The sequence below is a fragment of the Nicrophorus vespilloides genome, unplaced genomic scaffold (genome assembly GCF_001412225.1).
Source record: "Nicrophorus vespilloides isolate i.1.1-1 unplaced genomic scaffold, Nicve_v1.0, whole genome shotgun sequence".
NCBI classification, from domain to species: Eukaryota; Metazoa; Arthropoda; class Insecta; order Coleoptera; family Silphidae; genus Nicrophorus; species Nicrophorus vespilloides.
In genome coordinates, this window is record NW_017100111.1 from 646,799 (window position 1) to 674,177 (window position 27,379).

The window sequence follows — 27,379 nt, forward strand, 5'->3', positions numbered from 1 at the left end:
CGTGGAGCGCACTTGCAGCGTTGTCGATTTTACCACGTTACAGTCATCTTCGTGATGTTGGCGGTGCGTGCAGATTGCGGATAAACCGAAAATATGGAACACTTCGACGCGAGCAAAGAAATGCGGAAAATGTATTATTTCTTGCACAAAGGAGATCACGAAGCAAATTGGCGATTATCCGGCGAGAGATTATTGCGTTCGACGTTTCTTTTGCGTCTCCTCTCCTCGATCGTTTTCCAATTCTTGGGAGTTTGCGTTATACAATCGGAGAGAACAACGACTGCGGCATACATTTCGTGTTCGGTTTTTTTTTTTCGTTTACGTCGTTTCGCATCGAACTTCTCGCCTGTTACGAAACGCGTTGTTGCGTGGGCGTCCGAAATACTCTGAACGAAAGAGCAGCAGCAGCAGCGAAATGGCAACTCTAATTATTTTGTTATTGATCATTGAGCAATCTTTCAATTCAACAAATTAAGAAATAGTTATAAAATCTACTCAATTTTTAACGATTAATAAAAATCGAAACACGAATGATATGCAATTATTATTCTCTCTTTAGTTACTAGATAACTCCGCATGATAATTCATCGAGTAGGCTGCGATATGGAAATGGATATGTCATTGGAAATGTCAACGGGCGTTAACGATTACGGTTGACAGTTCGCTCCAATTTCTGAAATCCAACTTCCCGTCCACCTTTTACTCAATTAATAATAATAATCGATTGCGAGACGTTTGTTATTAGACACATAATTCTAATACCGTACGATTATTATATAACCTTTACTTTTTTTTAATATTATTTTTCTTCGAACGTTCGTTTACGTAACGCGCGACATTTTCCTGTGTTACGTTTATTTAAAAAATAGCAGAGTCGAACGAAAATTTGGGGCGCACGTGTCGCCGTAACTAAGCAATCAATTAAATTCTCTTACATGATTGACACCTGTTTAATCCCTTAACATACAATGCTAGGCAACGGACTTTCGCTTTTTCAATGATACACTTTTTATTTTTTATTTTATCTTTTTCAGCTTCATATTTTCTTATTGCTCGATGCAATTTCATTTTTGCTATTTTATTTTTTCAAATGCACCCGTCCCCACGATTTACCCAATCGGAATGCAAGTGTACTGCGTGTGAAAGTTTCGATTTTCAAGAAGCGATCTCCTTCAGATTCATTGCCCGACGATCTCGGTCTTCCATTATGTACAGCGCGTTGTATTTTCATTGACTATACATATTCCATTATAACCTTTCAGATATCAGTTCCTTGATTTGACACACAGTGACAGCTGTCATTTCGTAACCCAACCTATTTGTTTGTAGTTGTAGAGCGACCCAATTGCCTGTTTTTACCTGTTTCTCCCTTTGACACAAAGTAATAGCTATCATTTTGAAATAAATTTGTTTATAGTTGTATACAGCGTTGAAATTAACTAAGCGTATTTCTCCAGTTCCTTGTTTTGACACATAGTCACAGCTGTCATCTCATAACCCAACATAATTGTTTGCTATTGTACTGCGACTCAATTGCTGAGAGTATTAAGACAATTCCTCACTTTGACACATAGTGACAGCTGTCATTTCGCAACCCATATAAATAAATCAAGTTACAATTAATTATAATAACCGAAATACGCCAAAGTAGTTATACTCTATAGACTTGACCCACATTTCTAATAAATCGAATACTTAATCGTATTCATTTAATATGTTTGCATGGGAAATTAGCGAAATCCATAAAAATTGGATCACGATTATTATTATTATTATATAAGACTTTTCGCATACACGAGAATTTCGACATGAAATATTTGCGTGTATGTTTATGGGTTTTTTTTTCTGTTTACGAAAGTGAGAGTTCATCGAGATGATGAAACATGTTATAAATCAAAACGAGTACCAATAAACACATTATTCCATATAAAAGTGAACATAAATTGAAGATTTTTTTTATGATTGATGACATTTCACCATTTAGCTATGATTACGTACATTAACATTAGTTAATAGTTCATACTTTTCTTTATATCAATAACTAAACGAATTAAAGCAATATTATGTAAAGAAAAAAATTCATGCAAAATTAATTTCAAATATTAAAAATTGTGTACATAAATCTCCATTATTTATAAATAATCTTACAAGAGAAAAGTTTATCGAGAACTATAAAAATATAAGCAAAACAAATTAAATGAATCTGAAAGTAAGGAAATAATTAACGAGCAATACACACCTTAAATAAATGAAATATATTATATACGAAGCATATATGTATATAGCAATATAAACTGTATTCTATTTTAAGAAAAAGTACATCGAATTTCATATTCGAAAAGAATTTTACATTTTTAAACTGAATGTTTCTGCGAAAAGGAAAAAGTATTTTAATAACGACTCGTCAGGTTATTCCAAATATTTACATTCCGCTGCATTCCTTCACCCAAATATTCGTCGAAAATTACGAAATATTCCAAGCATGAACATCGATGCATATTATTATTTTATGTTCGTTTATTAAAATCATGCCATGATTTATAAATTCAACGATTAAACCTTAAATTATATATTTTTTATTACAAAACAAAATAATGCAACAACAAAATAACATATAATGAAATCATTTAATTGACAGATTGACTGAAGACCAACAAACAGAAATGTCAAAATTTATAAATTGACACTTACGTATCATTACGAATAAAAAATGTCAATATTACTATTTTTTATCAACCATACGCATTTACACAAAGTGACAGCTGTCATTTCACGATTCAACATATTTGTTTGCAGTTGTACCAATTGCTGAGAGTATTTCACCAGTTCCTAACTTGTTGAACAACAATGTTGACAGTTTATAACTGAATTACTGGAATTTCCATAGAGTTCCCACATTACAGTAATCAGGGCATCCCTCTGAACTCGGTGCAAAGTGGAATTTCTGTCGAATACCTGCGGGGTTTCAATTGTTGTCAGCCGCAACCTGAGTTTGGCACATAAATGCATAAAATTAAACTCTAAACTCCCGCAAAATTGTATCATCCGCCGATGGGAATTCGGTAATCCTTCAAAGTGCGGCTACATTACATGTTAGTTAATCAATTCGGCAGTTTTGAACATAAACCACGTTGCATTACTCATACCAAACAGCGTATTTATCCTTCATTATTATTAATTAGTGTAATAAAAAAATTGAACTATTACAGAGATTTGGTGAAGATGTTAAGTGACCTTCTTTGGTAACCGAGTTCTTTCACTTTTTTTCTTCATTCCCTTGTTCGTTGTACACGAAAAGTGATCGTCCTGTATAGAAGAGTTGCGCTACTAGATGATCCATGCAAGAGATCCATCCTAGTTAACAGAAGAAGAAAAAAAAACTGTGAGCGTGCCGCAATCCATATAGTACACGTTGCAAATCTCGCTGCGATGTGAGAGGAGACCATAGAGCACGCAAATATAATAAGCAATTCCCATCATTGTTCTTAGACTCTTCACAAGTTTATTTTCACCGCTGTTTTCATTTCATTTTTTTTGTTTGTTGTCTGTCTCTCTGTTCTAGCTCGATCTTCATGTCGCGTCATTTCATTCCGTTCGGCCGTAGTGCGGCAATAATTGCATCAACTACGGTTACGTTTCACTTCTACTACATTCGAACATACAACACACAAACATTGAATGTGGCGGCGTTCGCATTTAACTGCTTCAATGCGTCCGTTTTCAAGTTCAATAATCATTGAACAGTGTGTGTGTGCGAGTTTTGCAACCGTAAACTTAATCAACCGTGATGTCTAACTTGACCTTATATGCATTCATACATATTACCATGATTTATGCACAAAATACCATCCGTCCTCTATGCACAATTATACAGAAACCCAGAGTATTTGCATTTCAATGCATCAAATATTATAACATTTTAGTGATTTTCTCAGCAACTATAACAGATGGAATGGATCCGAAAGATGCATATGAAACTTCAATATTTGGCGAATACAACATGTATTCATTTATTTGTTTTGCTGTATTCCATTTGGATGTAATTCACGTTAAAAAAAATGTACGCTCAAAAAGCAATGTCTTCACATTTTATTGATTTTCTCAAAAACTATAATACATAGAATGGATCCGAGAGTTTCATATGAAGCTAGGATATTTGTGGAATACAAAGTGCATTCATTTGAAGCTATAGTTTCATCAATTTAGTTGTAATTCGCGTTCAAATATTATGAAAATTTAATTATTTGTTCAGCTTGAAAGGTTCAACATTATAGTTTATGCAATAAGCGACGATGGATGAAAAGAAATCTTCACGGCTCAGCTTCAACCGACAACGCAGATTCAACCACGAACAATTGGCTAATTACGTGAATCATTTGTTTTCAACTCGTTTTTCTTCTTCATTTTGTCTTCATATTATTCATTGAGCTCATTTTCAATCATCAAATCAAATGATGATGATTACTTGCATTCTTTCCACACATCATTAACTCATGAAAACAAGTATAACTATACCCCTTTTTCAAGAATAATTATACATAATTCTACTCAATCGATATACCTGCTCGAATAAACGTCAATTATCTCTGACTAATGTGTTTTTGTTATTGTTAAATTTTCGACAATGCACTGAAAATAAAACAGAAACAAAATTTTCAATTTTTCAAGATCAAATTGATGGTGACTTGTGAAAAATACATTTGATTTATGCATTTAATGTAGATCAATTTATGTAAATGTAGACAGAAAATCCGTAACGGTCAGTCGAAAATAAATTATTCAAGGTGTTCGTTTATTTTTGTTTGTTTTGCATCATTCAAATTCGACTGTTGCAATTCCATCAAAATTAACGAAACCTTACAAAATGTTTTTCTTTTCTTTTCGACACTTTTTATTCTTTGGTAACGTGCATGTTACTAAAAATTAAACCTCCACGGACTTAGGAACATGCGAACTTCAGAATGAAAGAAAGTTGTATTTTGTTAAGCTTTGATCGATCATTATCGTTCTCGGCGTTATTTGCACCTGCATTTTTAGTTCAATTTGAAAGTCGTTCGTAATTGTCGCATGTGGAAATATCCATTTTCATTCAATAAAGTCGCATTCTGTCTGTGTCGCAGCACACTTTACGGTACGCGAATTCACGTAATTCTTCGTCAGGTCCATATTAAGACGAATACTATTAACACAGGGAGAAATCACCCTACAGACAAATGCGTTCATGTAATTAATGAACTTTCCTTATAAACATTCCATCTAAATTATGCTACAATTTAAACTATTATTGCAATATTCACTATTATTATGTATGATTAAAAATCATGATTGTAAATAATCATAATTTGTGAGAACTTTCTTACTTTTTCATTGATAATTATTAAGATGGTTGGCACAGGCAAAAACAAATTAATTGCGAGTCAAAATGACAGCTGTCACCTTATTTCAAAGCGTGAAATACTTTTGGCTATTGGATCCAATTGGATCGCCGTACAAGCAAACACAAATTTGTGACAGCTGCCACCTTGTGTTAAAGCGGGAATCTGGTGATATACTTTTGGTAATTGGGTTGCTATGCAACTGTTGTGTCACAAAATACAAAAATCTTTTTTTTAACATTTACCCGGCGCAGACACCAAAAACATCGTCTATTGAATTTTCGATTGTCTGTTAATTATTATTAATTAAGTATAATTACATTGTAACGAATTGATATCAATCCAAAACACATTTGTTTATGCTATACGTAGTTATAAGTTATTATGAAAGTAATTGCAACTATATCTGATTAAAAAAGGAAATTAAAGCAATAAATAAAACACGAACGTTACGCCAACTTGCAAACTATACATTTCTTTAATTTGCATTCAAATTGTTAATAAAAATAATCTAAACGTAATTAAACTTTCACTGCGTTGTATTATCTACATTTAGTTTTAAAAATGAATACTAATCATTAAAATATGTATTTATATCCCAAATATTGTTATTTACTTAGCCTTTGTTACTTGTATAAACGCAAATTCTTTGTCAAGATTTTAAGTTTGTCATCAATTAGTTGTATGTAAAATTAAAAAGCAGTTTTTGATATAATTAATTTGCGAGGAAAGAATATACAAAATAATTGAAATTCGTTTAAAGATATGTCTGGTTACATATATTCCAATCGAACTGCAAATTATCGATGACAGATGGCGTCGAAGTGCAGTCTCAAAATCAATTTGTTATCCGTGCGAACGCAATGCATCAGAGATAATGCTTGAAATTACTTTCAATTCGGGCCGCGGACGCGATTTATCACAATTACGAGAGGCATTAAATCGTTACGGCTCACGTTTTGCGCAAAACTTAATTGGGCGAATTTCGGTTGTTGGAATTTGGCCCAATCATGTTATGATGCCCAGACAAAATTAACTGCACCCAATCTCTCTGATCCTCCTCAATTCTTCTCTTTATTTGTTTTCTGTTCCCTCGCCGGATGAATGTCTCACGTTTCTCATTGTTTTCGTTCCATGACTTTACTTGTGCTTCGGGTTCAAAAAGGTTACGACGTCGTCTTTTCACCTCTGCGCCTTTCGAAATTAGATTAACTAACATCCTATTAAAACGATTCCATTCGATACTTGTACGTCTTCGCGCAATGAATCATCTAATTGAAACATTGATTGCATTTCGAATTATTAACTTTAATGCTTTAAGTTTTAATTGTTGATCATTCACTGTAACGATATTCATTTGGGAATATCAAAACCCATCTGACATCTGTCACACCTTGTGTCAAATTGATGAACTGATGAAGTACATAGTACAAATATATATAAAAAAGCTTTATTTAAAATATTTTAAAATAATTATGTAGTTAAACCTTTGTTACTTGAACATAGTTGAAATAAAAAACATTTTTTTCTTTAAAATTAAGTTACCTATATTTTCAATGAAAAATATATGTGGTAGTTTTTGTAAAGTCGGCAATGTAGAGGTTCCGTTATTGAATTGTTTTTTTTTTTGTTTTAGATGTCTTGCAATTGTCCTGTGACCCAACCAGGGCCAACTTTAGCGTCAACATGCGGTGGTGCTCCGTTCATGCTGTTCATGGGATTGCTGGAGGTGTTTCTTAGATCGCAGTGCGACCTGGAAGATCCTTGCGGAAGGCCCGAACAGACTCCACTCTTACCGGAATACGATTTCATCGTGGTGGGCGGCGGTTCGGCGGGAGCAGTAGTTGCGAGCCGTTTATCCGAAATACCCGAATGGAGAGTTCTGCTGATCGAAGCAGGCCTCGATGAGCCGACGGGAACTCAGGTGCCGTCCATGTTCTTGAACTTCATCGGATCCGATATCGACTGGGCTTATCAAACCGAACCGGAACCGGAAGCGTGTCTCGCCGAAGAGGGGCAAAAGTGTTACTGGCCCAGAGGCAAAGTGCTTGGAGGAACGTCGGTGATGAACGGAATGATGTATATCAGAGGATCTAGAAGGGATTTCGATAATTGGGCGGCTATGGGTAACGAAGGCTGGAGCTACGACGACGTTTTGCCGTACTTCTTGAAGAGCGAGGACAACAAGCAATTGGATAAAGTGGATAGAGGTTATCACGGAACCGGAGGTCCATTAACTGTTAGCCAATTTCCGTATCATCCGCCACTTTCCAAGGCTCTATTGAAAGCCGGTGAAGAGATGGGTTACAAAGTGAGGGATCTGAACGGAGCTTTCCACACCGGATTCTCCATCGCTCAGACTACCAATAAGAACGGATCGAGATTGAGCACGGCCAGAGCATTCCTGAGGCCTTTCAAGAACCGCAGGAATCTTCACATCTTGCTCAACTCCACCGTCACCAAAGTTCTGATCAATCAAACGACGAAGACCGCTTATGGCGTTGAGCTCTTGCACAACGGCCGCAAGCAAGTCGTCTACACGAATAAGGAGATTATAGTCAGCGGCGGTAATTATTTTAATTTTATTAGAAACGAAAAATGTTAAGTGAGATTGTTTCAGGTGCTGTCAATTCACCACAGATTCTTTTGCTATCTGGAATCGGGCCGAGCGAGGAGCTTCGCGATGTGAACGTACCGGCGATCCACGAACTGCCAGGTGTCGGAAAGAATCTTCAGAATCACGTCGCGTATTTCGTTAATTTCTTCATAAACGACACGAATTCTTCTCCTTTAAATTGGGCTACGGCTATGGAATACTTGTTGTTCAGAGATGGACTGATGAGCGGAACGGGCATCTCCGAAGTGACCGGTTTGGTCAACACCAAATACAATGATCCGAATCTGGACGACCCAGATATGCAATTTTTCTTCGGCGGTTTTCTTGCGAATTGTGCCAAAACCGGACAGGTCGGTGAGAAGTTGGATGAGCATTCGCGTTCCGTCCAGATCATCCCAGCAGTCATTCATCCGAAGAGTCGCGGCTACTTGAAGCTTAGGTCCGACGATCCGACGATGCCACCTATGATTTACGCCAGATACTACACTCATCCCGATGACATTAAGGTGATGGTGGAAGGAATCAAGATTGCCATTGCAATGTCCGAAACAAATGGTAACAGTCAATCAACGATACACTTAAGCTTATTATTATTAACACAGTTCAATATCGCAATAGCACTGAAACGTTACGGATTCAAATTGGACAAGACGCCGACCGCAGGATGCGAGAAGATTCCATTCGGAAGCGACAAGTATTGGGAGTGCTCGGCCAAGCAGCAAACAGGACCAGAGAACCATCAAGCTGGAAGCTGCAAAATGGGTCCTGCGAGTGATCCAATGGCTGTAGTCAACGATCAATTACAAGTACTTTTATATATACATCATAATATAATCTAATACAGCGATTCCTAACCGGTGGGGAGGGGGCGCGAAAATATTATTACAATTTTGTATGTTTTGATATCTTTACAAATCAAAATAGTTTCTATAAGACTAGGTTTACGATAAAATATTTTAGGATTTTAAGAGGGCCGTGACTACTGAAAGCTTAAGAACCACTGATCTAATAATCGAATCGTTTCAGGTTCACGGCATCGACAGGTTACGAGTCATCGATGCGAGCATCATGCCAGTGGTAACATCAGGTAATACAAACGCCCCAACGATCATGATCGCCGAAAGAGGCAGCGATCTGATCAAACAGCGTTGGCTCACACCGTCCGAGGGTTTCTTCTACAGCCATCCCAGCGTCAGGATCAACAGGCAATGGGGAAGTTGGTAAAAAAAAGAAGAATAACCGAGAGTGAAAACAAGAAAAAAAAAAAAGATCCTAAAAACCATTATTTTCTGTAGATAGATTATTTGTATTTCTTATTTATCCAAGTGCACTCAGTATTTATTGATAAGTTTAACTTTTAAGAAATAAAAAGAAAAAAACATGAAGATTTGAGTGAGAACATTCTTGTTGTTTTTTTATTTACACAATCCCAATTTGCTTTCTTTATTTGCATTTTCAAAATCGAAGAGTGCCGGAGAACTGTAACTGTAAGTTCAACTGTGCCGTGAGTTAACAAAAAAAACGATTCAATTGTTCCAAATTGATTGACATTTCTTTCTTGTTGAATAATAAAAATTTGGGAACCGAATTTGGGAACTTGATATACAGACAAACATACTACTAAATAAACTGTTTTTTTTTTATTGCAACAGAATTGTACAGCTTAATGCAATCTAAGTGTATTTATTGTCAAAGCGAAGTCATTAAAGACAAATATGTGTGTGTTTATGTTGACGCATTCGTGCATTACACGTTTATTCACTTTATGTTGTTAATAAATAAATCATTTACCTATAATTAGAATATTCGATTAGATATACGTAATTGCTTATTTTCCAATGACTCAAATATTCGATTAGAATTATTGACAATTAACGATAACAGAAACAAACATTTTTTCTTATTCTTATAAAGTATTCATTTCAATATATGCTACACAAACCGAATAAGTTTGGGAATCCTTGTATTTCTCGATATACAAGTGAATTACTTAGCAAGTTATTTTAGATTCCTCTCAATAAATTTGAAAAAAAAAATGTTCCCATTTGTCGATTGGTTTAGATTTGAATAAAAAGAAAGATTTTTATCTATTGACGAGAAAAAGGTTTAGCGACGAGCAACCAATAGAATTGTTATGAACGAAAATAGGCGATCCCTTGTCTAGCGTTTGCCGATTTGATTCGCAGCTGAAAACTTCTTTTTTATGACTCTCTTATCTTCTGTTCGAAACTCACTTTTTTCGTCGCCCAATGAGAATTGTCCGAAGCAACAGACTAATTATTTTATAGTAAGGTCAAAAATTATTGAAGTACAATCAAATTTTAGTATTGTTTATTTCATTTTATTATAAAAAAATATTCCTTATTTAATCAAGTAAACTTAATGTTTATGCTTGTGTGTCTTTTCGTGTTCGGTAACGGCAGTCTTGACTTGCTTCTCGATGTTCTGACCGATCTCCAAGATGCTGTCCAAGAAAGTCTTCGAGAATTTCTGCAAGTTCTCTTGAGCTCCTAACAAATCACATTTTTTTTAATAATTAGAATCGTTTTGCATATATATTTAATGATCAAGTGTACCTTTAACTTGTGGTTCATAGGATTTGACGAGGACTTGCACTTGTTCAGCGGCGGTCTTGTAGGCTTTGTTGAATTCGCTTTGGATCTCTTCGGCCTTTTTGGTGGCTTCAGGTCCGGCAGTCTTTTGCAAATCAGCAGCGACGGTGGCCAATTTTGCTTGGGCGGTCTTCACGGCACTGTTGACTTCTCCTTCATGAGCTTTGGTCTACGTTGAATAAAAAAAAATATGAATTCAACAACAATTGTTAATGATTTAGATTATTGTACTGACCTCATGCTTGACTTTGTCGAGGAAGAATTGCAAGTTTTCGAGGAGTTTGTTGGTTCCTTCGTTAAGGGAAGCGCCGATTTTCTTGGTGTCCAAGTCGTTGATGCCCAATTGCTCGCCGATTTTGTTAGCCAAATTCTTGGCGTTCTCGGCCAACTCTTCGAGTTGATCCTTCTGGGGAGCGGCGGCTCTGGGTTTGGCCAAGCATCCCTTAAGAGGAATCAAAATTTTATAAATATGCAAAGAAAATAATACAAAAAAAAAAAAACTTACTTGGATGGCGAAAAGAACGACGGCGAAAACGAAAAGTTTGTTCATGTTGAATAGCTCTTGTTGACTGAAGTGCAAGGACAAGACTGAAGATTCCATCCGGCGTGCCCCTATTTATACGAACCATCCTCGCCCTACCCCTAAACAACTACAATACAGATAATACTTTAGGAACGGTCAATATTTACCTTCTTGTCTGAACCAAAGATTATGGTAATCAATAGTTAATAGTGCCTTCAGATAAATCTACAAACAAACAATATTTTTCCAAAAAAACAACATAGTTTTTCAAAACTTCAAGTACTTTTGTACTGTTTGTATCAAGATTATACTAATTAGTAGTAAAATTTGTATAAAAAATTACAAAAAAGAAAGTTCAAATAGTTCAAACTTGATAATATTTTATAAAATGAAAAATATTTACTTTATATACAACATATTCATTGTTTGTATTTTGATTGATTTAAGCTTTATCTGCTAGCAATTAAAATAGAATAAATAATTTTGTTTTCAAAATTTCTTCAACAACATTAATTTTCACTTCATCCACTTGAAAAAACTTCAATTTTATATTATTAATTTAAAAACGTATTTGTTTATCATCTTTGTATTAAATTTTGAAAAATATTCATTTTTTAAATTGTCATCTTCTCAAAATTTTAAATAGAATCTGTCCGTTTTCTTACAATTGTCATAAATACTATTGTTAGGTAGGAAAAGATCGAGCTGTCTTACCCTAATCAAGTGTTTTCAAAACTTTCTACAAAAAAGAAAATCTGTTTCGAAAAAAAATGTCCATTGACTTTCTACATATTATCAAAATTCTCATTTTTGATGTAAACAATGAATATTATAAGAAATCGTTGGCATTACTAAATAATAATGTCTGACAGATGACACATAACGCTGCAAATGTCATCTGTCAGATATTTTGTTAATAAAAGGTTATACATTATCGTTTTGGTTACTAAATACAATTCGTGACAGATGACAGATAATGCTGCAAATGTCGTCCGTCAGATAAATAAAACAAAAATCTATTATGATATTTTAGCAAAAAAAAAATTGGAAAAATTCAAACAAATTTTGACAAATTTTAATAAAAAATTATAAGTTTTAAACTATACATAATAATTAACAGTAAATAATTATTTTTATATTAATTTTTATGTTTTTCTTCTCTACTTCTTTTTGCAGATTTTGTCCAATATCCAAGATGCTATCCAAAAAGTTCTTCGAGAAACTCTGAATGTGCTCTTGGAAACCTACAGAAAAACAAATTTCGAATTAGTAATTATTAAATAATAACTAGTTTATTTGAATCACCTGGAATCACCCATCATTCTGGATCGTAAGTTTTGACGAGTTGATGTACTTGATTTGTACGCTTTATCGAATTCGATCTTGATTTCTTCGACCTTTCTGGAAGCTTCTGGTCCTATGGCTTTCCGTAAATTATCCGCTGCGTTTGATAATTTCTCTTGGACGGTTTTTACAGCGATTGTTAAATCATCACCATTAGCTTTAGAAATTTACATGTGCGATGAGCACGACGACTGCGAAGATGCAAAGTTTCATGTTGTTTACTCAGACGCAAGGGCAACTGAATTGTTAATTAATCTCTTGTGAACTTTTTGAAAATACTTTTTTATACTTTTCATTTTCTAGCTTAAATTATTAAAAATCAAAACTTTTCTATAACTATATATAATTTTTTAATTATGTATACAACATTCTAATCTGTTGTTAATCAAAACAATCTTTTCTAGGTTGCTTTTTATGCCGACTAAAAAATAAACGTTCTTGTAGTTAATGGTGATATTGAAATGGAAATTTCAACATTTCAAGAAATAAGGGCTAATGTTGTTGTGATTTTTGTCCGTTACTTTGTACTAAACTCATACATTGTAACGGTTTATGTAACCAAGCTTTAAGAAATGCTTGTTTTTGAGATTTTTAATATCTCTACTAATTCACGCCTCGTTTGGTTCGTGTTATTCTCGATCAATGTCTTGATTTCATCATTATTACTAAGGCTGCAACTTTAAACTATTCCTCTATTCCGCTAAAGCAACTTTAGTAATAACATTTTTGACTTTACAGTAAATCTTCAAGAGTGTACTAAATCGACACGAATCTTTTGATCCAAAACCAAACATTTTTCTAAACTCGATTGAAATATCATCTTTCATAATATGTACACTTGTTAGTCTTAGTCCACTAAAGACTGTAAATCTCTTAGTTTTTAGATAATCTAAAGCAAGACGTACTAAAGACACAAATCTTTTGATCCAAAAACAATTTTTTTCTACACACGATTGAAATTTCATCTTTTATAATATGTACACTAATTAGTCTTAGTCTTAGCCGACTAAAGACTGTAAATCTCTTAGGTTTTAGATAATCTAAACCGAGACGTTCTTTAAAGTACAAATACAATGATTTAATCTCAATTTCAATCTAATGGCTTTCTCAAGATTCTTATTTATATAGTAGGTAATGAAACAAAAGTGGATTTTGTATAAAAATTTTAAATTTTTATTTTATAAAAAATATCATATTTTTTTTATTTTCTTTAAATCACATGTGTTTTTTTTTTGTTAGAAAGAAAAAAATTTTTTTTTGTTGTTGTTGAAGTTAATGATAGACGAGATGATTCCTCTTTAATGTTTGTGGGTCTTCTCGTGCTCTTCGACGGCGGTCTTGACTTGCTTCTCGACGTTCTGGCCGATCTCTACGATGTTATCCAAGAAGGTCTTTGAGAACTTCTGGAAGTTCTCTTGGGCTCCTAAATTTGTGTTATTGAATTAATTACACGTTATACAATTGTGGGTTGTAATTAAATTTACCTTGAACTTGTGGTTCGTAGGATTTGACGAGCTGCTGGACTTGATCGGCGGCGGTCTTGTAAGCCTTGTTGAATTCAGTCTTGATCTCTTCGGCCTTCTTGGTGGCGTCAGGTCCGGCGGCCTTCTGCAAATCAGCGGCGACGGTGGCCAATTTCTCTTGGACGGTCTTCACGGCAGTGCTGACTTCTCCCTCATGGGCTTTGGATTCGTCCTTGACTTTATCGAGGAAGCTTTGCAAGTTCTCGAGGAGTTTGTTGGTTCCCTCGTTGAGGGAAGCGCCAATCTTCTTGGTGTCCAAGTCAGCAATTCCCAATTGCTCACCAATCTTGTTGGCCAAGTTCTGGGCGTTCTGGGCCAACTCTTCCAATTGATCCTTCTGGGGAGCGGCGCCCTTTGGCTTAGCCAAACATCCCTTAAGCAACAAAATAAATAAATTAGCAAACATGAACAAAGAAAAATTTTAAATTAAAACAACTTACTTGGATGGCGAAGAGGGCGACGGCGACAAAGAAAAGCTTGTTCATTTTGTTTTTGTTTGTTGTTAACTCGAGTGCAAGACCAAGACTGAAGATCGCAGTCGGCGTCCCGTCTATTTATACGGACCTTCTTGACCCTCCACTCCATACTGATATCCGTTACTACCTTCTTTTTTTTTTCCCCAACCTCCCTAATCTTAATCTCACGCGCTCACCAAAACACACACACACACCAACCGGCCAATTCAAAACAAACACACAAACCATGGAAATCTTCCATTCCGCAAACAAAAGAATTAATACTAAATATTCAATAGTAATTACATAATAAACAATAATTCTCCGCATCGACGAACACTTTACCAGTAAGCATTTCGATAAGAAATAATCGCAACTTGAATTATCGTACACACTGACTTAATTATACAAGTCTGAACTAACAGATACATGTTTTTTTTTAATTGCTTGAAAATTTCAAAGCAAAAGCTGATTTTAATTGTTGAATTGATGAATTTACTTTCTCTATAAAGTCCTCGATTAATCCGGTTTATTGATGTATTCGATCAAGGCGGGTTTGCCATAGTACGGGTTAAAAATTTCAAAGCAAAACTTAATTTTAATTGAGCAAAAAAAAACAGTTTTCTTTGTACATAAATAAATGTATTTTCTGTAAAAAAAAATCCTCGATTAGTGCGGGATATTATAAATACAAAAATACCTCCCATAGTGCGACTTCAATCAGTGCTATAGTACGATTTGAAACCTAAATTTTATTTAAACAACGTTTTGCTTTGTACATAAATGAATTGATTTTCTCTATAAAGCGTCCTCGATTAGTCCGGTTTCAAACAGTGCTGTATATAAATACAGCAATACTTTGCCCAATTCGGCTGCGAACAGTGCCGATTTGCTATAATCCGGTTTTGAAAATTTCAAAGCAAACTGGATTTTATTGAACAAAAAAAATAACAACATTTTTCATGAATTAGTATACTCTACAAAATTCTCAAATTTGTCCGGTTTATTGATGTATATAAATACAACAATACCTCACATAGTGCGACTTAGATCAGTGTGGAATCGCTATAGTACGATTTGAAAATTTCAAAGCAACCTAAATTTGATTTAAACGACATTTTTCTTTGTACATAAATGAATTGATTTTCTTTATAAAGCGTTCTCAATTAGTCCGGTTTCAAACAGTGCTATATATAAATGCAGCAATACTTTGCCCAATTCGGCTGCGAACAGTTCGGATTTGCTATAATCCGGTTTTGAAAATTTCAAAGCAAACTGGATTTTATTTAACAAAAAAATAACAACATTTTTCTTTGTACATTAATGAATTAGTTTACTCTACAAAATTCTCAATTAGCCCGGTTTATTGATGTATATAAATAAAACAATACCTCGCATAGTGCGACTTAGATCAGTGTGGAATTGCTATAGTACGATTTGAATATTTCAAAGCAACATTTTTCTTTGTACATAAATTAATTGATTTTCTCTATAAAGCGTCCTCGATTAGTCCGGTTTCGAACAGTACGAGATATTGCTGCATATAAATTATTTGTTGCAATTGAGAATTGTATAGGAAGATTATATAAAAAAAAACAGTCATAAAGTTACAAATGAAACGATGAGAAATATGTGTTTGTAATATATTCATGATTTTACAAATTATGTATAGAATTCTTAAATTTTGTCGGTTTTTCGTTTTCATGTACATTTAATTAGAAATTCATTGTTTTAGTGCATTTTTTTAATATGGAGATGAACTTCAAATTCAAAAATCGAGAAATAAGACGATGGGAAATGTTTGTTTCTAAATAAGTCCATGATTTCACAATTCATGTAAATATTTCTTTCATTTTGAGTAAATTTTGTCAGTTTTTCTTTTCTCTAAATAAAATTAACAAGTTAACAAGAAATTGATAATTATTTCGCAAATAAATTTAGAAATGCAAAAATTATTATATAATAAAGTAATAATAGTTGTGTGTTGAGTCATATTTTTATAATCGCATCCTTCTACGAACCGATAATGTTTCACAAATTACATTTAAATTAGCAGCAAAAAAAATATTATATAGTCGCAGACGATAAAAAAAAGTATATTTGAAAATTGCGAAACATCAAAAAAAAAATTATAGATTTTATTTGGAAGAAACTGTTAAACGGTTTTATCTGAATCGTAGCGATGACATTGCTTGAGATGCACGAATGTTTACTCAAACGCGTCCTTCGAACAAGTACTGGATCGAGATTAGGAGACGAGAAAAATATCCTTATTTTCTCTGTCCCGAAACATTGTCTCTGTTTGAGCCCAAAACCAAGAATCGAACATCTTTTCTAATCGTAAAGTACACATTAGTACACCAACAAATCTCGATATTTCTGTTCGTTTGCATTTGGGTGATTAGAACGTGCTTTTGTCTGCCCGAAAACCCAAATTTCTTGACCTTGAATTATTTATTTAGTCTTCGGTCCTTCTTCTGTTTACAACTTACAGAACAATCGAATTGTAATCGCGATAATACGACTTTGAACCCACCAAAAACTATCCGAAAATGAAGAGTACTAAAAGAGACAAGACACGAATTGCGACGATTATTATTATTGATTTCGTTCAATTTTTGATGTATTTATTCTCACATTTGATCCCCTGATGACGAACGTCCGATGCGATACGAAATCCTGTTTCGCGTTGCAACAAAAATTTGGGTTTAAAATAATATTTACATAAATCCTGCGATAAACAACCGATGGCCTTACGTGATTACACGCGAAGAAATATCTACTTTTTTCCGTTCATCTCTCTCTCAATTTTTTTAAATTTTGCGATAATTTGCTGAAAACATTTTCCAAAGTTATTATTACTTCTTTTTCTTTTTTTTGTTCTCCGAACAATGCACAAACAACAAAACTATTCTGTTATTCATTAATGAGTAATTTGCGTTTATTATTAGCCTCTTTTTCTAATCCTTAATTGGCTTGTGTTAATGGAAATAATGCTGCTGTTCGCTCGTTTTCCTTCTTTTTTTCCACCTTGAATTGTGATTCATTTGCAGGTTTTATTTTATGATTTAGCATTTATCGTGTCTTCTTTTCGCTATAAATATTAACTACTATTGTTATTGACCTACTCGTATTACCATTTTGCAGAACTATGTAGTTCATGTAACAATATTTACATAGTGATTGTAAAAGACAAGATTTTTACTTTTTAAATAATTATTTCTATTTATAATTAATTTATTATGATTAGTAAACTAAATAAACTAAATTGAATTGCTGCAAACACATATTTCTGTTAGTGAACAAATGAACACTAAAGACGGTGACTTTAAAAGTGTGTATATGAAAAGTAAAAAAAAAATATGGAAAAATTTACTCAAAATTTAAGAATTCATTACATAATTTGTAAAATCATCAATATATTAGAAACAAAGATTTATCAACGTCTCTTTTATCTTATTTGTCGATTTGAGAGTTTACATTTCATCTTCGTATTAAAAATGCACTAAAAATGGTTAAATTTAATGTATATGAAAACAGAAAAACCGCCAAAATTTAAGAATTCATTACATAATTTGTAAAATGTGACATGACATTATACATATGATAATAATTTTTTTCTTAATTTTCATATAAATAAGCTAAAAACAGGGAATAAAGCGTCCTCGATTAGTCCGGTTTCAAACAGTGCTGTATATAAATACAGCAATACTTTGCCCAATTCGACTACGAACTGTGCGGATTTACTATAATCCGGTTTTGAAAATTTCAAAGCAAACAGGATTTTATTGAGCAGAAATTTAAGAATTCTTTACATAATTTGTAAAATGCGACATGACATTATGAATTTATATAAGCTAAAAACAGAGAATTTCTAGTTGAATTTGTATGAAATGTAAAAAAAAGGAAAATCAAAAAGGTCCACAAAATTTAACAATTCTTTACATAATTTGTTAAATCATGGATATATTAGAAACAGACATTCCTGATTGTCAATTTTCAATTAAAAATTAGTTAAAAATAGTAAATTTCTCATTGAATTTATATGAAATATAAAAAAACCGACAAAATTTAAGAAATATTTACATGAATTATATATATATATATAAAATCATCAATATATTAGAAACAAACATTTATCATTGTCTTTTTTTTATCTTATTTGTCGATTTTATAATTTTTAGTGAAAACGGTGAATTTCTAATTTAATGTATATATCAAAAGTGTAAAATAAAAAAAAACGACAATATTTACTGAAATTTTATGAAAGATTTACATGAATTGTATTTGTATTGGTCGATTTAAGAATTTGTAGTTTATCTTTATACTAAAAATGCACTAAAAACAGTGAACTTCTAGACGTATGTGAAAAGTGACAAAATTTACTCAAAGTTTAAGAATTATTTACATGAATTGTGAAATCATGAACTTAGTAGAAACAAACATTTCTGATGTCTATATTCAATTCAGAATACACTAAATTTATAATTAAATATATATGAAAAGTGAGAAAACCGACAAACTTTACTCAATATTTAAGAATAGAATTGTAAAAATCACGGAAAGATTGAAAATGAAATGTTTTGAGAAAAATTAAACTATTTTTTTTGGTTTGTTTGTAAATTATTTATTAAATCGAATACTATTATTATATTGTTAATACCAAGAAAATAAATGTGCAGGATTCAAGCTCAACGTTTGAAGGGAACTTGAATGTCAGTCGTGCAGGAAAAGAGAAAATGCTTTTAGTTGCTGCCGCCCTCCTGGATTTTCTTGACCAAGTGTTTGCCTTGATCGGAAACTTCCTCTCCGAATTTCTGGATCATACTGGTCAGGTTCTTAAGCATATCGTTTTCCTAAACAGAGAATAACACACGATAAGTAAAAAAAAGCAGCAACAACACGTTTTGATTATGATTTGATGGGTGCAGGTAAACTCGCTTTGTTATTGTTTACAAACTGTCTGGAGAGAGGGTCAGGTAAGAGAAATCGACCCTTTTCAAAGAGATTTATGTGCATTAGATGATTAAACATGAGACTAGTTTTGAACCTAATGGGGAGACGTTTATCTCTTTCTTATCGTCGAAGACACACTCACCTGGATGTTCTTGACGATATTCTCGAATCCGGTCTTGACAGCGTCCAAGGCATCGTTGATGTCCTTGTTGTTGGTGGCGGCTTCGGTGTCCCTTGGTACGCGCGGAATTGCGGAAATCAGCTTAATAAACAAAAGAAAAACAAAAACATATCATTCAGAGCGTTCTTTGATAAGTTTCGAAACGTTTCCGCTTACCTGGAAGAAGCAAATCGCGACGGCGATGCAAATCAAAGTCAATCTCAGAGCCATTTTTTTTTTAAAGATTTGTTAAACTTCTGCGTTGAAGAATGTCTGAATGTGGTTGTCAGGAGGAGCGAACGACGTCGAGTGACCGGACTACAACTACATTTCATTTATTTATATGACCAAACGGTCGCAGTCTGCGAAAGGTCAAAACGGTCAGGGGACTTTATACCCTTAGTCTATTTGAGAAACTACGAGAAACAGGATATTTTCTATTCCGTTTTCTTCTGAGGAAAATTCTACGAAGTATTGCGTTTTTCTTCCTCTCTTTTTTTCGGTAATTTTTGAAACGCATCTCTCGACATCATTGGAAGATCCTGCTACTCCGCACGTGAAACGTTTGTTGCATTCGAGATTCGCGTCCGAGGAAGCAAATTGGACCGAATTAAACTTGAACTCTGAACTCGAGATTAAAATTGATATACAAATAGTTTTTTTTTGTGTGTGTGTGTTCTCCTTATATATTTGCAACGAGTGCGCCGCATCAATGGCAATCTCCTACATGACTTAATGTATTGCGCAAACAGTATGTGGTTCTTAATATTAGCAAAACGAATCAACACAATACAAAAAAAAAATGGAAAATTTTGTATTGTTACAAAAAAAAACTATATTAATTCAAACTTTATCGATTTTAGATTATATGTTCTTGATTCATCATCAAATATCCTTAATAACCCGACAAAATTTACTGAAATTTAAAGAAATATTTAGATTTTCTTGTATTTTATTTATCTAATTTAATGTATATGTAAAGTAAAAAAGTGAAAAACCGACAAAATTTACTAAAATTTTAAGAATTATTTAGATGAATTGTAAAATCATGGATATGTAAGAAACAGACATTTATCAGCGTTTCTTTCTTCTTTTGTGATAAATTTCTAATTTAAAGTATAAGATAAGTAAAATTTTAAGAAATATTTACATTTTTCTTCTATTTTATTTGTCGATTTAAAACTCGAACTAAAACAATTCATCTTCATATTAAAAATGAGCTAAAAACAGTGAATTTCTCATTTAATGTATATGAAAAGTAAAAAAAGTGAAAGAATTATTTTCATAAAATTGTAAAATCTTTGATATATAATTTGATCATTTCAGAGTAATTTGCATGGAAAACATGTTGTGTTGATTTCCTTGCATTAATATATTTAGTTAGTTTAGAATGGAGAAGATAAGTAAGAAAGTTTTGTGATTCATTCTTCATCGTTGAAATATATTTGCCAAATTAGATTTTTCTTTATCATTCAGAAACATTTCCACTTCTGATTTCAATTCCAATAAAGGAACTAGTACGCGACAGTCATCTAATTTTTGCGTAAAGTAATAGCGATGCATAATCCAACTTCTTCACACAGAGCAGAAAATTATCATGATTTAAGGGCATTCGCTTCGTGTGATCCTAGACGCATTTCTTTACAATATAAATTCATAGTAAACTTTGAAAATAAAATAAATTCTAATATAAATTGATAAAAATAATTAATAAACTGGCCAAACGGCAAGAATGCTTTTATTACATTGTTAATACATAGAAAATAAATTTGGAGGATTTAAGCTCAACGTTTGAAGGAAACTTAAATATCAAGTCGTGCGGGAAAAAAAACAAAAGTAAGCTTTTTGGTTGACGCCCTCCTGGATTTTCTTGACCTAATATTGGCCTCGATTTGCTAAATTCTGGATCAGAAACAGAGAATAAGAAGATAAGTAAAAAAAACAACACATTCATATTGTGAACAGATGATTTTTGAAGGATACAGGTAAAAGAGAAATAGCTTTGTTATTGTTTACAAACTGTCTGAAGAGAGGGTCAGGTAAGAAGAGTCGACCGTTTTCGAAGAGATTTATGTGCATTAGAAGATTAAATGTGAATCAGTTTTCAACTGAATCGTCGAAGACTCACCTGGATTTGTTTGATTACCGCCGATCCGATATCCAATCCGGCCTGAGCAGCGGCCAAGGCATCGTCGATTTCTTTCTTGGTTGGGGCGACGGCGTTCGTTGGCACTTGCGGAAATGCGGAAATCATCTTAATAAACAAAACAAAATGTATCATTCAAAGCGTTCTCTGATAAGTTTTCAAACGTTCCCTCTTACCTGAAAGAAGCAAATCGTGACGGCGATGCAAATCAAAGTCAATCTCAGAGACATTTTTTTAAAGATTTGTTAAACGAATGTCAGAATATGGTTATCTGAAGGAGCGAACAATATCGAATGGTCTTACTACAACCAGATTTCATTTATTTATAAGACCATACGGTTACTGTCTGCAAAAAGTCAAAACGGACTTTATACTGTTTTTCGTGATGAAAATTATGAATTATTATTTGTTGTATTCACTTTACCATTTTTTTTCAGTAATTTTGAGTCATTGGAAAATCCAACTGATATAAAACGTTTTTCGCATTCGAAATTCGGGTGCAAAATAGACCGAATTAAACTTGAACCAGATTAAAATTGACATGTTGTGTTCACTTTACCATTTCTTTCATTTTTAATCATTGGAAATTCCAGCTGCAGAAACGTATGTTGCATTCGAAATTATATTTTCTTGCTTATCATCAAATATTGTTAATATCAATCAGCAAAACGAAACAAGAAAATATAAAATTTTTGAGAATTTTTTTTTGTTTAGAAAAATTAAAAAATTTAATTCTTAATTTGATTTATCTGAACTTTAGTCAAGTCAAGAAATATTCAAAATTTAAACTTTTAAATCTATTATATGAAACTTGCTCAAATTTCGATGCAAATAAGATATCTCTTTGTAATCTTCAGTAAACTTTGTGATTACACTTACTTTGCAATTATGATTAAGTTTAAATTATTGTTTTCTAATTTGTTTTCTCATTACTCAACTTCAGAATTTGTATTCCAAATCAGACTCTTTTGAGAAAAGTAAAACTTCAATTACTATTGAACTTCTTACATGAAACTACTTATATATAAAATATTGGAGATTACTTTTATAGTAAAATTGAGTAAACGGTAAAGGAAAGACTTTCTTTATAAGAAAATAATGAATATATTACAAATTTCATAACGAAAACATTTAAAAAAATATAACATAATTATTTACAGGTATAACAATAAATAGATTAAATAGAAATCTTGTCAAGATCAGAGTTTAATGTGAGCTGCAGCCTGCAGCAGTTTCTCTGCATCCTCGGTGATAGTTTTAGAGAGAGAAGCTCGTTTCTTTGCCCTCTCCACGGCCATCTTGCACCTGTGTTGAGCCGTGTTCAAAACCCTTCCAATAAATTCCAAAAGGGACAGATTATCCTGTTTCTCTACCTGCTTTATTATCTCATTGTGGCTGCCTTTATTGGACTTGGACTGAAGAAACCTGGCCGGGATCTCTATTGAACCGGAATCCTCATCGTCGACATCCTCAAAGGACGAACACTATACATAAACCCATTTTATTATCAAATAGGAAACCCAAGTAAAGCAATAAAAGTAGAAGAAAAAACACCTACCTGAACACGTAGGACTTGTAAGAGAATTAGAAATAATATAAATTTATCGACCATTGTCGCGCACGTATTTCAAACGAGTAACGAATTTTTTCACAGCTGTCTGCGTTTTTATTACCAAATGTGCAGGGTTTGCAAAAAGTAAAAATTTCAATGCCAACAGGTGTTGATCAATGGTTTTTTTTTCGTTATTATTGTTTATTTTTTACGACATTTGTTTTGTAAACACAACAAACGAAATATATAACACATAAATACTGGACTTGGTACACGTAATAAATTAAAAGTTTAGTTCGCCCCTGTACGGGGCGCAGTTTGGACAGGCACGGCCGTTCGGATAGTTTCCAGACAATTGAGAGAACTGAGGATAATTTAATTGTTTCCTTGGAGACGGAGCAAAGTAGTATCCGTTGCTTGGAGACAGCATATCGTAGATGTTAGGTTGCTGTGGTTGCGGCTGATAGTAGTATTCGATCGGTGTCTGCTGCGGAGGTGGCATCAGCATCTCGTAATACCTTGGCGCAGGAGATTTGTACACATTCAAATCATCGACGTCGGCTGTGAAACCGTCCGGATTACCGTTGCACGTCAAACAACCGCCGTACGTTGGAAACGGCTTCGGTTTAGGTTTAGGCGTAATTTCTGGTTGTTGTGTAGCTTTCTTTGTAGTTTCCGGTTTCGATGGTGCGGATGCAACAATTTTCGATTTGCACGCCTCCAAAATAGCCCTGAAGATCTCTTCGTCGCTTTTACCTTTCCTCTTCAGCTCTTCGCATATTTCGCACGGACCCGATCTCCTGCTAATTTTATGCACGACAATATCCTTGCAACTTTTCTTTTTCGGTTCCAAATTCTCGACCAATTCCGTAATTTTCTCAATATCCGCATCGCTAATCTCCTGCACTCCTTCCTGCTCCAACTCCTCCAGAGTTTTTTTCTCGTCTCCCTTATAGAAATATATATTCGGTGCACTCACATTTTCATCGATTATTGCTCTAGGTTTCTCTGTGTTATTCAAATTGAGGAAATCTTCTGAAACGAAGAGATTGAAATTCGAACCGTTCACTTCTTCTTGGAAGAACTCTGTTAGTTTATCGATTAAATCTGTTGAAATAACGTCTTCACCCTTATTACTGGTGATGTAAACGTTCAAAGCATCTTTATCGTCAGGATTCTCGTGAGGGCAATTGTAAACTTCGATCGAGTAATTCGGATCTTTCGTTGTTGGTTCCACAGTGGTCACAGTGGTGATCGTTGTCGTTTCAGTCTCATTTTTAGCTTGCATTTCGCATGGTTTGTATATGTAACATTTCCAATTTTTGTCCAAGAATACACCGGTTTTTCCTATAAACTTAGTCATATTGACTGGAGCGTTAGCCAAATCTGTGATGATCGTGCACTCCTGGAAAGAATTAATCACAGCTTCTGTGCTCGTTTCCGTTTTCGCTGTTGTCGTTGTTGTATCGAATGGATCAGAAGGCAACAGTTCTGTAGTAGCTATAGGCAATTCTGTTGTAGTTGAAGTTGTTTCTGCAGTAGTTGTCGTTTCTGGAGTTGTTACAGTTTCTGTGGTTATTGAAGTTTCTGTTGTAGTTGGTTCTTCTGTAGCAATTAAAATGTCATCTGGTGTTGTGGAAATTTCTGTAGAAACAAATTCAGATTCAGTTGTTTCAATTTCTGTGGTAAGTCGTTGTAGTAGTCTTCTGTGAAATGTAGTTGTGGATTTCTGTAGAAACAAATTCAGATTCAGTTGTTCCAATCTCTGGGGTAGTGTAAACTTCTGATATTGTACGTTCCTTAGAAACAAATTCAGGTTCAGTTGTCCAATCTCTGGGGTAGTGTAAACTTCTGTTATTGTTGGTTCTGTAGAAACAAATTCAGATTCAGTTGTTCAATCTCTGTGGGTAGTGTAAACTTCTGTTATTGTTGGTTCTGTAGAAACAAATTCAGATTCAGTTGTTCCAATCTCTGGGGTAGTGTAAACTTCTGTTATTGTTGGTTCTGTAGAAACAAATTCAGATTCAGTTGTTTCAATCTCTGTGGGTAGTGTAAACTTCTGTTATTGTTGGTTCTGTAGAAACAAATTCAGATTCAGTTGTTCCAATCTCTGGGGTAGTGTAAACTTCTGTTATTGTTGGTTCTGTAGAAACAAATTCAGATTCAGTTGTTCCAATCTCTGGGGTAGTGTAAACTTCTGATATTGTACGTTCCTTAGAAACAAATTCAGATTCAGTTGTTTCAATCTCTGTGGTTGTGTTCCAATCTCTGTTGTTGTAGGTTCGTCTTCAACACCAGACTCAGTTGTTGGAATATTGGTTGTTTCGGTTACAATCTCTGTAGTTTTGATCTCGATGACTCTTGTGGTAGGATTATCTGTCGGAGCGTCAGTTTCAAAAAATTCGGTCGTAGTAGGCATTGCCGTGGAAACGATGTCAGTTGTTTCTGGCACGTCAGTTATTTCTGTCGAAATGGCAGTTGTTGTTGATGAAGGATAGTTGACGGTGGTAATTAAGGTTTCGCTTGCTCTAAGATTTGGTGGTTGCTGTATAATTGGACCTTTGGTAAACGGGCAAACAATTTTTGGCATAGTCGTGGGTTCCGGTGCAGCGGTGACAGGTGTCTGGGTGACAGTAGGAGGAACGGTAGCTTCACTGATGCAAGGAGGATTCGGAGATGGCGTTGCCGTCGATTGAGGTGTCACAGGTGGCTGATGGGGATAATAAGGAGGATATGGAAAGAGGTAAGAGTGATATCCGGCTTGGTAGTGTCCGTAAGATGGAGGTCTCATGTAATATGGATAAGTTTGCTGCACATTTGGTTGCGGTTGAATAGGTGGTTGAGGTGGTTGATGTGGTGGTGGTGGTAGCATTGGTGGATGAGGTGGAGGTGGCATCATCATGTAATGCGTCCTAGGATCATAATAGATCTGATAGCCATTCGAGCACGAATGCGCGACAGGTTTTTCGTTGAAATGCAACAAAACCTGAGCGTTTGCCACTGCTTTCGTTCCATCGCTCTTCGCATCCGTCACCTCCTCTTCCGTTCCAAAATTTGCTCTCTCCAAGATCTCGTGATCATCGTACCTCGTATCAGGGGTATGGAATATAGTTTTGAAATCGTAGATCGCCGATTTCTGCTGAGAATTCTGTAACAAAGTTATTGTTACCTTTGCTCACAAATATTATCTCTATTTTGTTTCGCTACTCACTTGAATTACACTCAGCAACGTCAGCAGGATTACGGAGGAAGCCCACAACATTTTGTCAAATCCTGGGCCAGACTAAAGAACAACATACCTGTCCATCGCGTTATATTGGATTTGATTAACCTTGCAACGCTCATCAAAGCAACACGTTCAGCAATCAAAACAACCACAACAAATCTCAAACAAACATATTGTTATTATCCGATTTGCAAACGTTACCATGTCAACGACCAAACATTCCAACAATCTATGACATTTAAACGTCTAAATAAGCTATAATTCTCAACATTATTTATTTAATAATTTCTAAAAATTAAATCAAAACAATTATAGCAAATACAAATACTTTGAAAGAGCTAGTGACGATTGACGAATTGATATTGAAACCTTTTAAAATATACTAATTTTACATATATAATAAATGTGAATTAGAAATTATCAATTATCATTTACATTAATAACACGAGTTACTTAATTGTTATGCAAGTTGATATTTCGTAACAGAAATATTTGCTTGTTATGTTTGAAATGCAACAATCGTGGCTTCGATTTATTGAATCAAGTTCAAGGTACCGATGTGTTCATAACCGACCAAGACTTTAAGTTCATTTGATTATTACAAAACGAATAAGTTTAGAATTTATATTGATGAACTAATAATAAATATTTCTGAAAACTCCAGATGACACAAACGTCAAACATAATCAAACATCAAATATAATTAAAAGTCAAACATAATCAAACGTCATACATAATCAAACGCCAAACATAATCAAACGTCAAACATAATCAAACAGCAAACATAATCAAACATCAACACACATTTTGCTTTATGTAAAAGAAATAAGAAATTATTTTTGTAATGCAAATATTAAAACCTTAAACTTTTTAAACATTTTTATAAAAAA

General features: G+C 33.8%; 5 protein-coding genes across 7 annotated transcripts in view; 1 reads left to right on the forward strand and 4 right to left on the reverse strand.

The window, feature by feature from the left end:
* LOC108568493 (glucose dehydrogenase [FAD, quinone]) overlaps positions 1-9,274 on the forward strand; it is a 20,746-nt gene extending 11,472 nt beyond the window's left edge. Inside the window, exons 1-5 of one of the 3 annotated variants that reach the window (XM_017929616.1) lie at positions 6,219-6,540; positions 7,012-7,942; positions 7,996-8,547; positions 8,611-8,798; positions 9,019-9,274. In XM_017929616.1, the coding sequence (XP_017785105.1) occupies positions 7,012-7,942; positions 7,996-8,547; positions 8,611-8,798; positions 9,019-9,216 (1,869 nt within the window). In that variant the 5' untranslated portion in view covers positions 6,219-6,540 and the 3' untranslated portion in view covers positions 9,217-9,274. Of the gene's footprint in view, positions 1-6,218; positions 6,541-6,729; positions 6,796-7,011; positions 7,943-7,995; positions 8,548-8,610; positions 8,799-9,018 lie in introns of those variants that run through there. The other 2 variants (XM_017929617.1, XM_017929615.1) reach the window with 2 other exon arrangements.
* A 1,097-nt stretch (positions 9,275-10,371) lies between these two features.
* LOC108568471 lies at positions 10,372-11,179 on the reverse strand. The gene is made up of 4 exons (XM_017929587.1): positions 11,110-11,179; positions 10,840-11,046; positions 10,569-10,773; positions 10,372-10,502 (listed from the first exon to the last, which is right to left on the reverse strand). The coding sequence occupies exons 1-4, from the start codon at positions 11,152-11,154 to the stop codon at positions 10,372-10,374; spliced, it is 588 nt and encodes a 195-aa protein (XP_017785076.1). The 5' UTR covers positions 11,155-11,179.
* A 2,527-nt stretch (positions 11,180-13,706) lies between these two features.
* On the reverse strand, positions 13,707-14,539 carry LOC108568478. The gene is made up of 3 exons (XM_017929597.1): positions 14,435-14,539; positions 13,956-14,367; positions 13,707-13,894 (listed from the first exon to the last, which is right to left on the reverse strand). Exons 1-3 carry the CDS (start codon positions 14,477-14,479, stop codon positions 13,770-13,772), a joined length of 582 nt encoding a protein of 193 aa, XP_017785086.1. The 5' UTR covers positions 14,480-14,539; the 3' UTR covers positions 13,707-13,769.
* Positions 14,540-22,874: 8,335 nt separating this feature from the next.
* LOC108568492 lies at positions 22,875-23,412 on the reverse strand. The gene is made up of 2 exons (XM_017929613.1): positions 23,270-23,412; positions 22,875-23,195 (listed from the first exon to the last, which is right to left on the reverse strand). The coding sequence occupies exons 1-2, from the start codon at positions 23,321-23,323 to the stop codon at positions 22,911-22,913; spliced, it is 339 nt and encodes a 112-aa protein (XP_017785102.1). The 5' UTR covers positions 23,324-23,412; the 3' UTR covers positions 22,875-22,910.
* An 84-nt stretch (positions 23,413-23,496) lies between these two features.
* Positions 23,497-26,525, reverse strand: LOC108568472 (eukaryotic translation initiation factor 4 gamma-like). Its single transcript, XM_017929588.1, has 3 exons — positions 26,475-26,525; positions 25,473-26,411; positions 23,497-24,992 (listed from the first exon to the last, which is right to left on the reverse strand). The coding sequence occupies exons 1-3, from the start codon at positions 26,523-26,525 to the stop codon at positions 23,547-23,549; spliced, it is 2,436 nt and encodes an 811-aa protein (XP_017785077.1). The 3' UTR covers positions 23,497-23,546.
* Between the last annotated feature and the right edge of the window lie 854 nt (positions 26,526-27,379).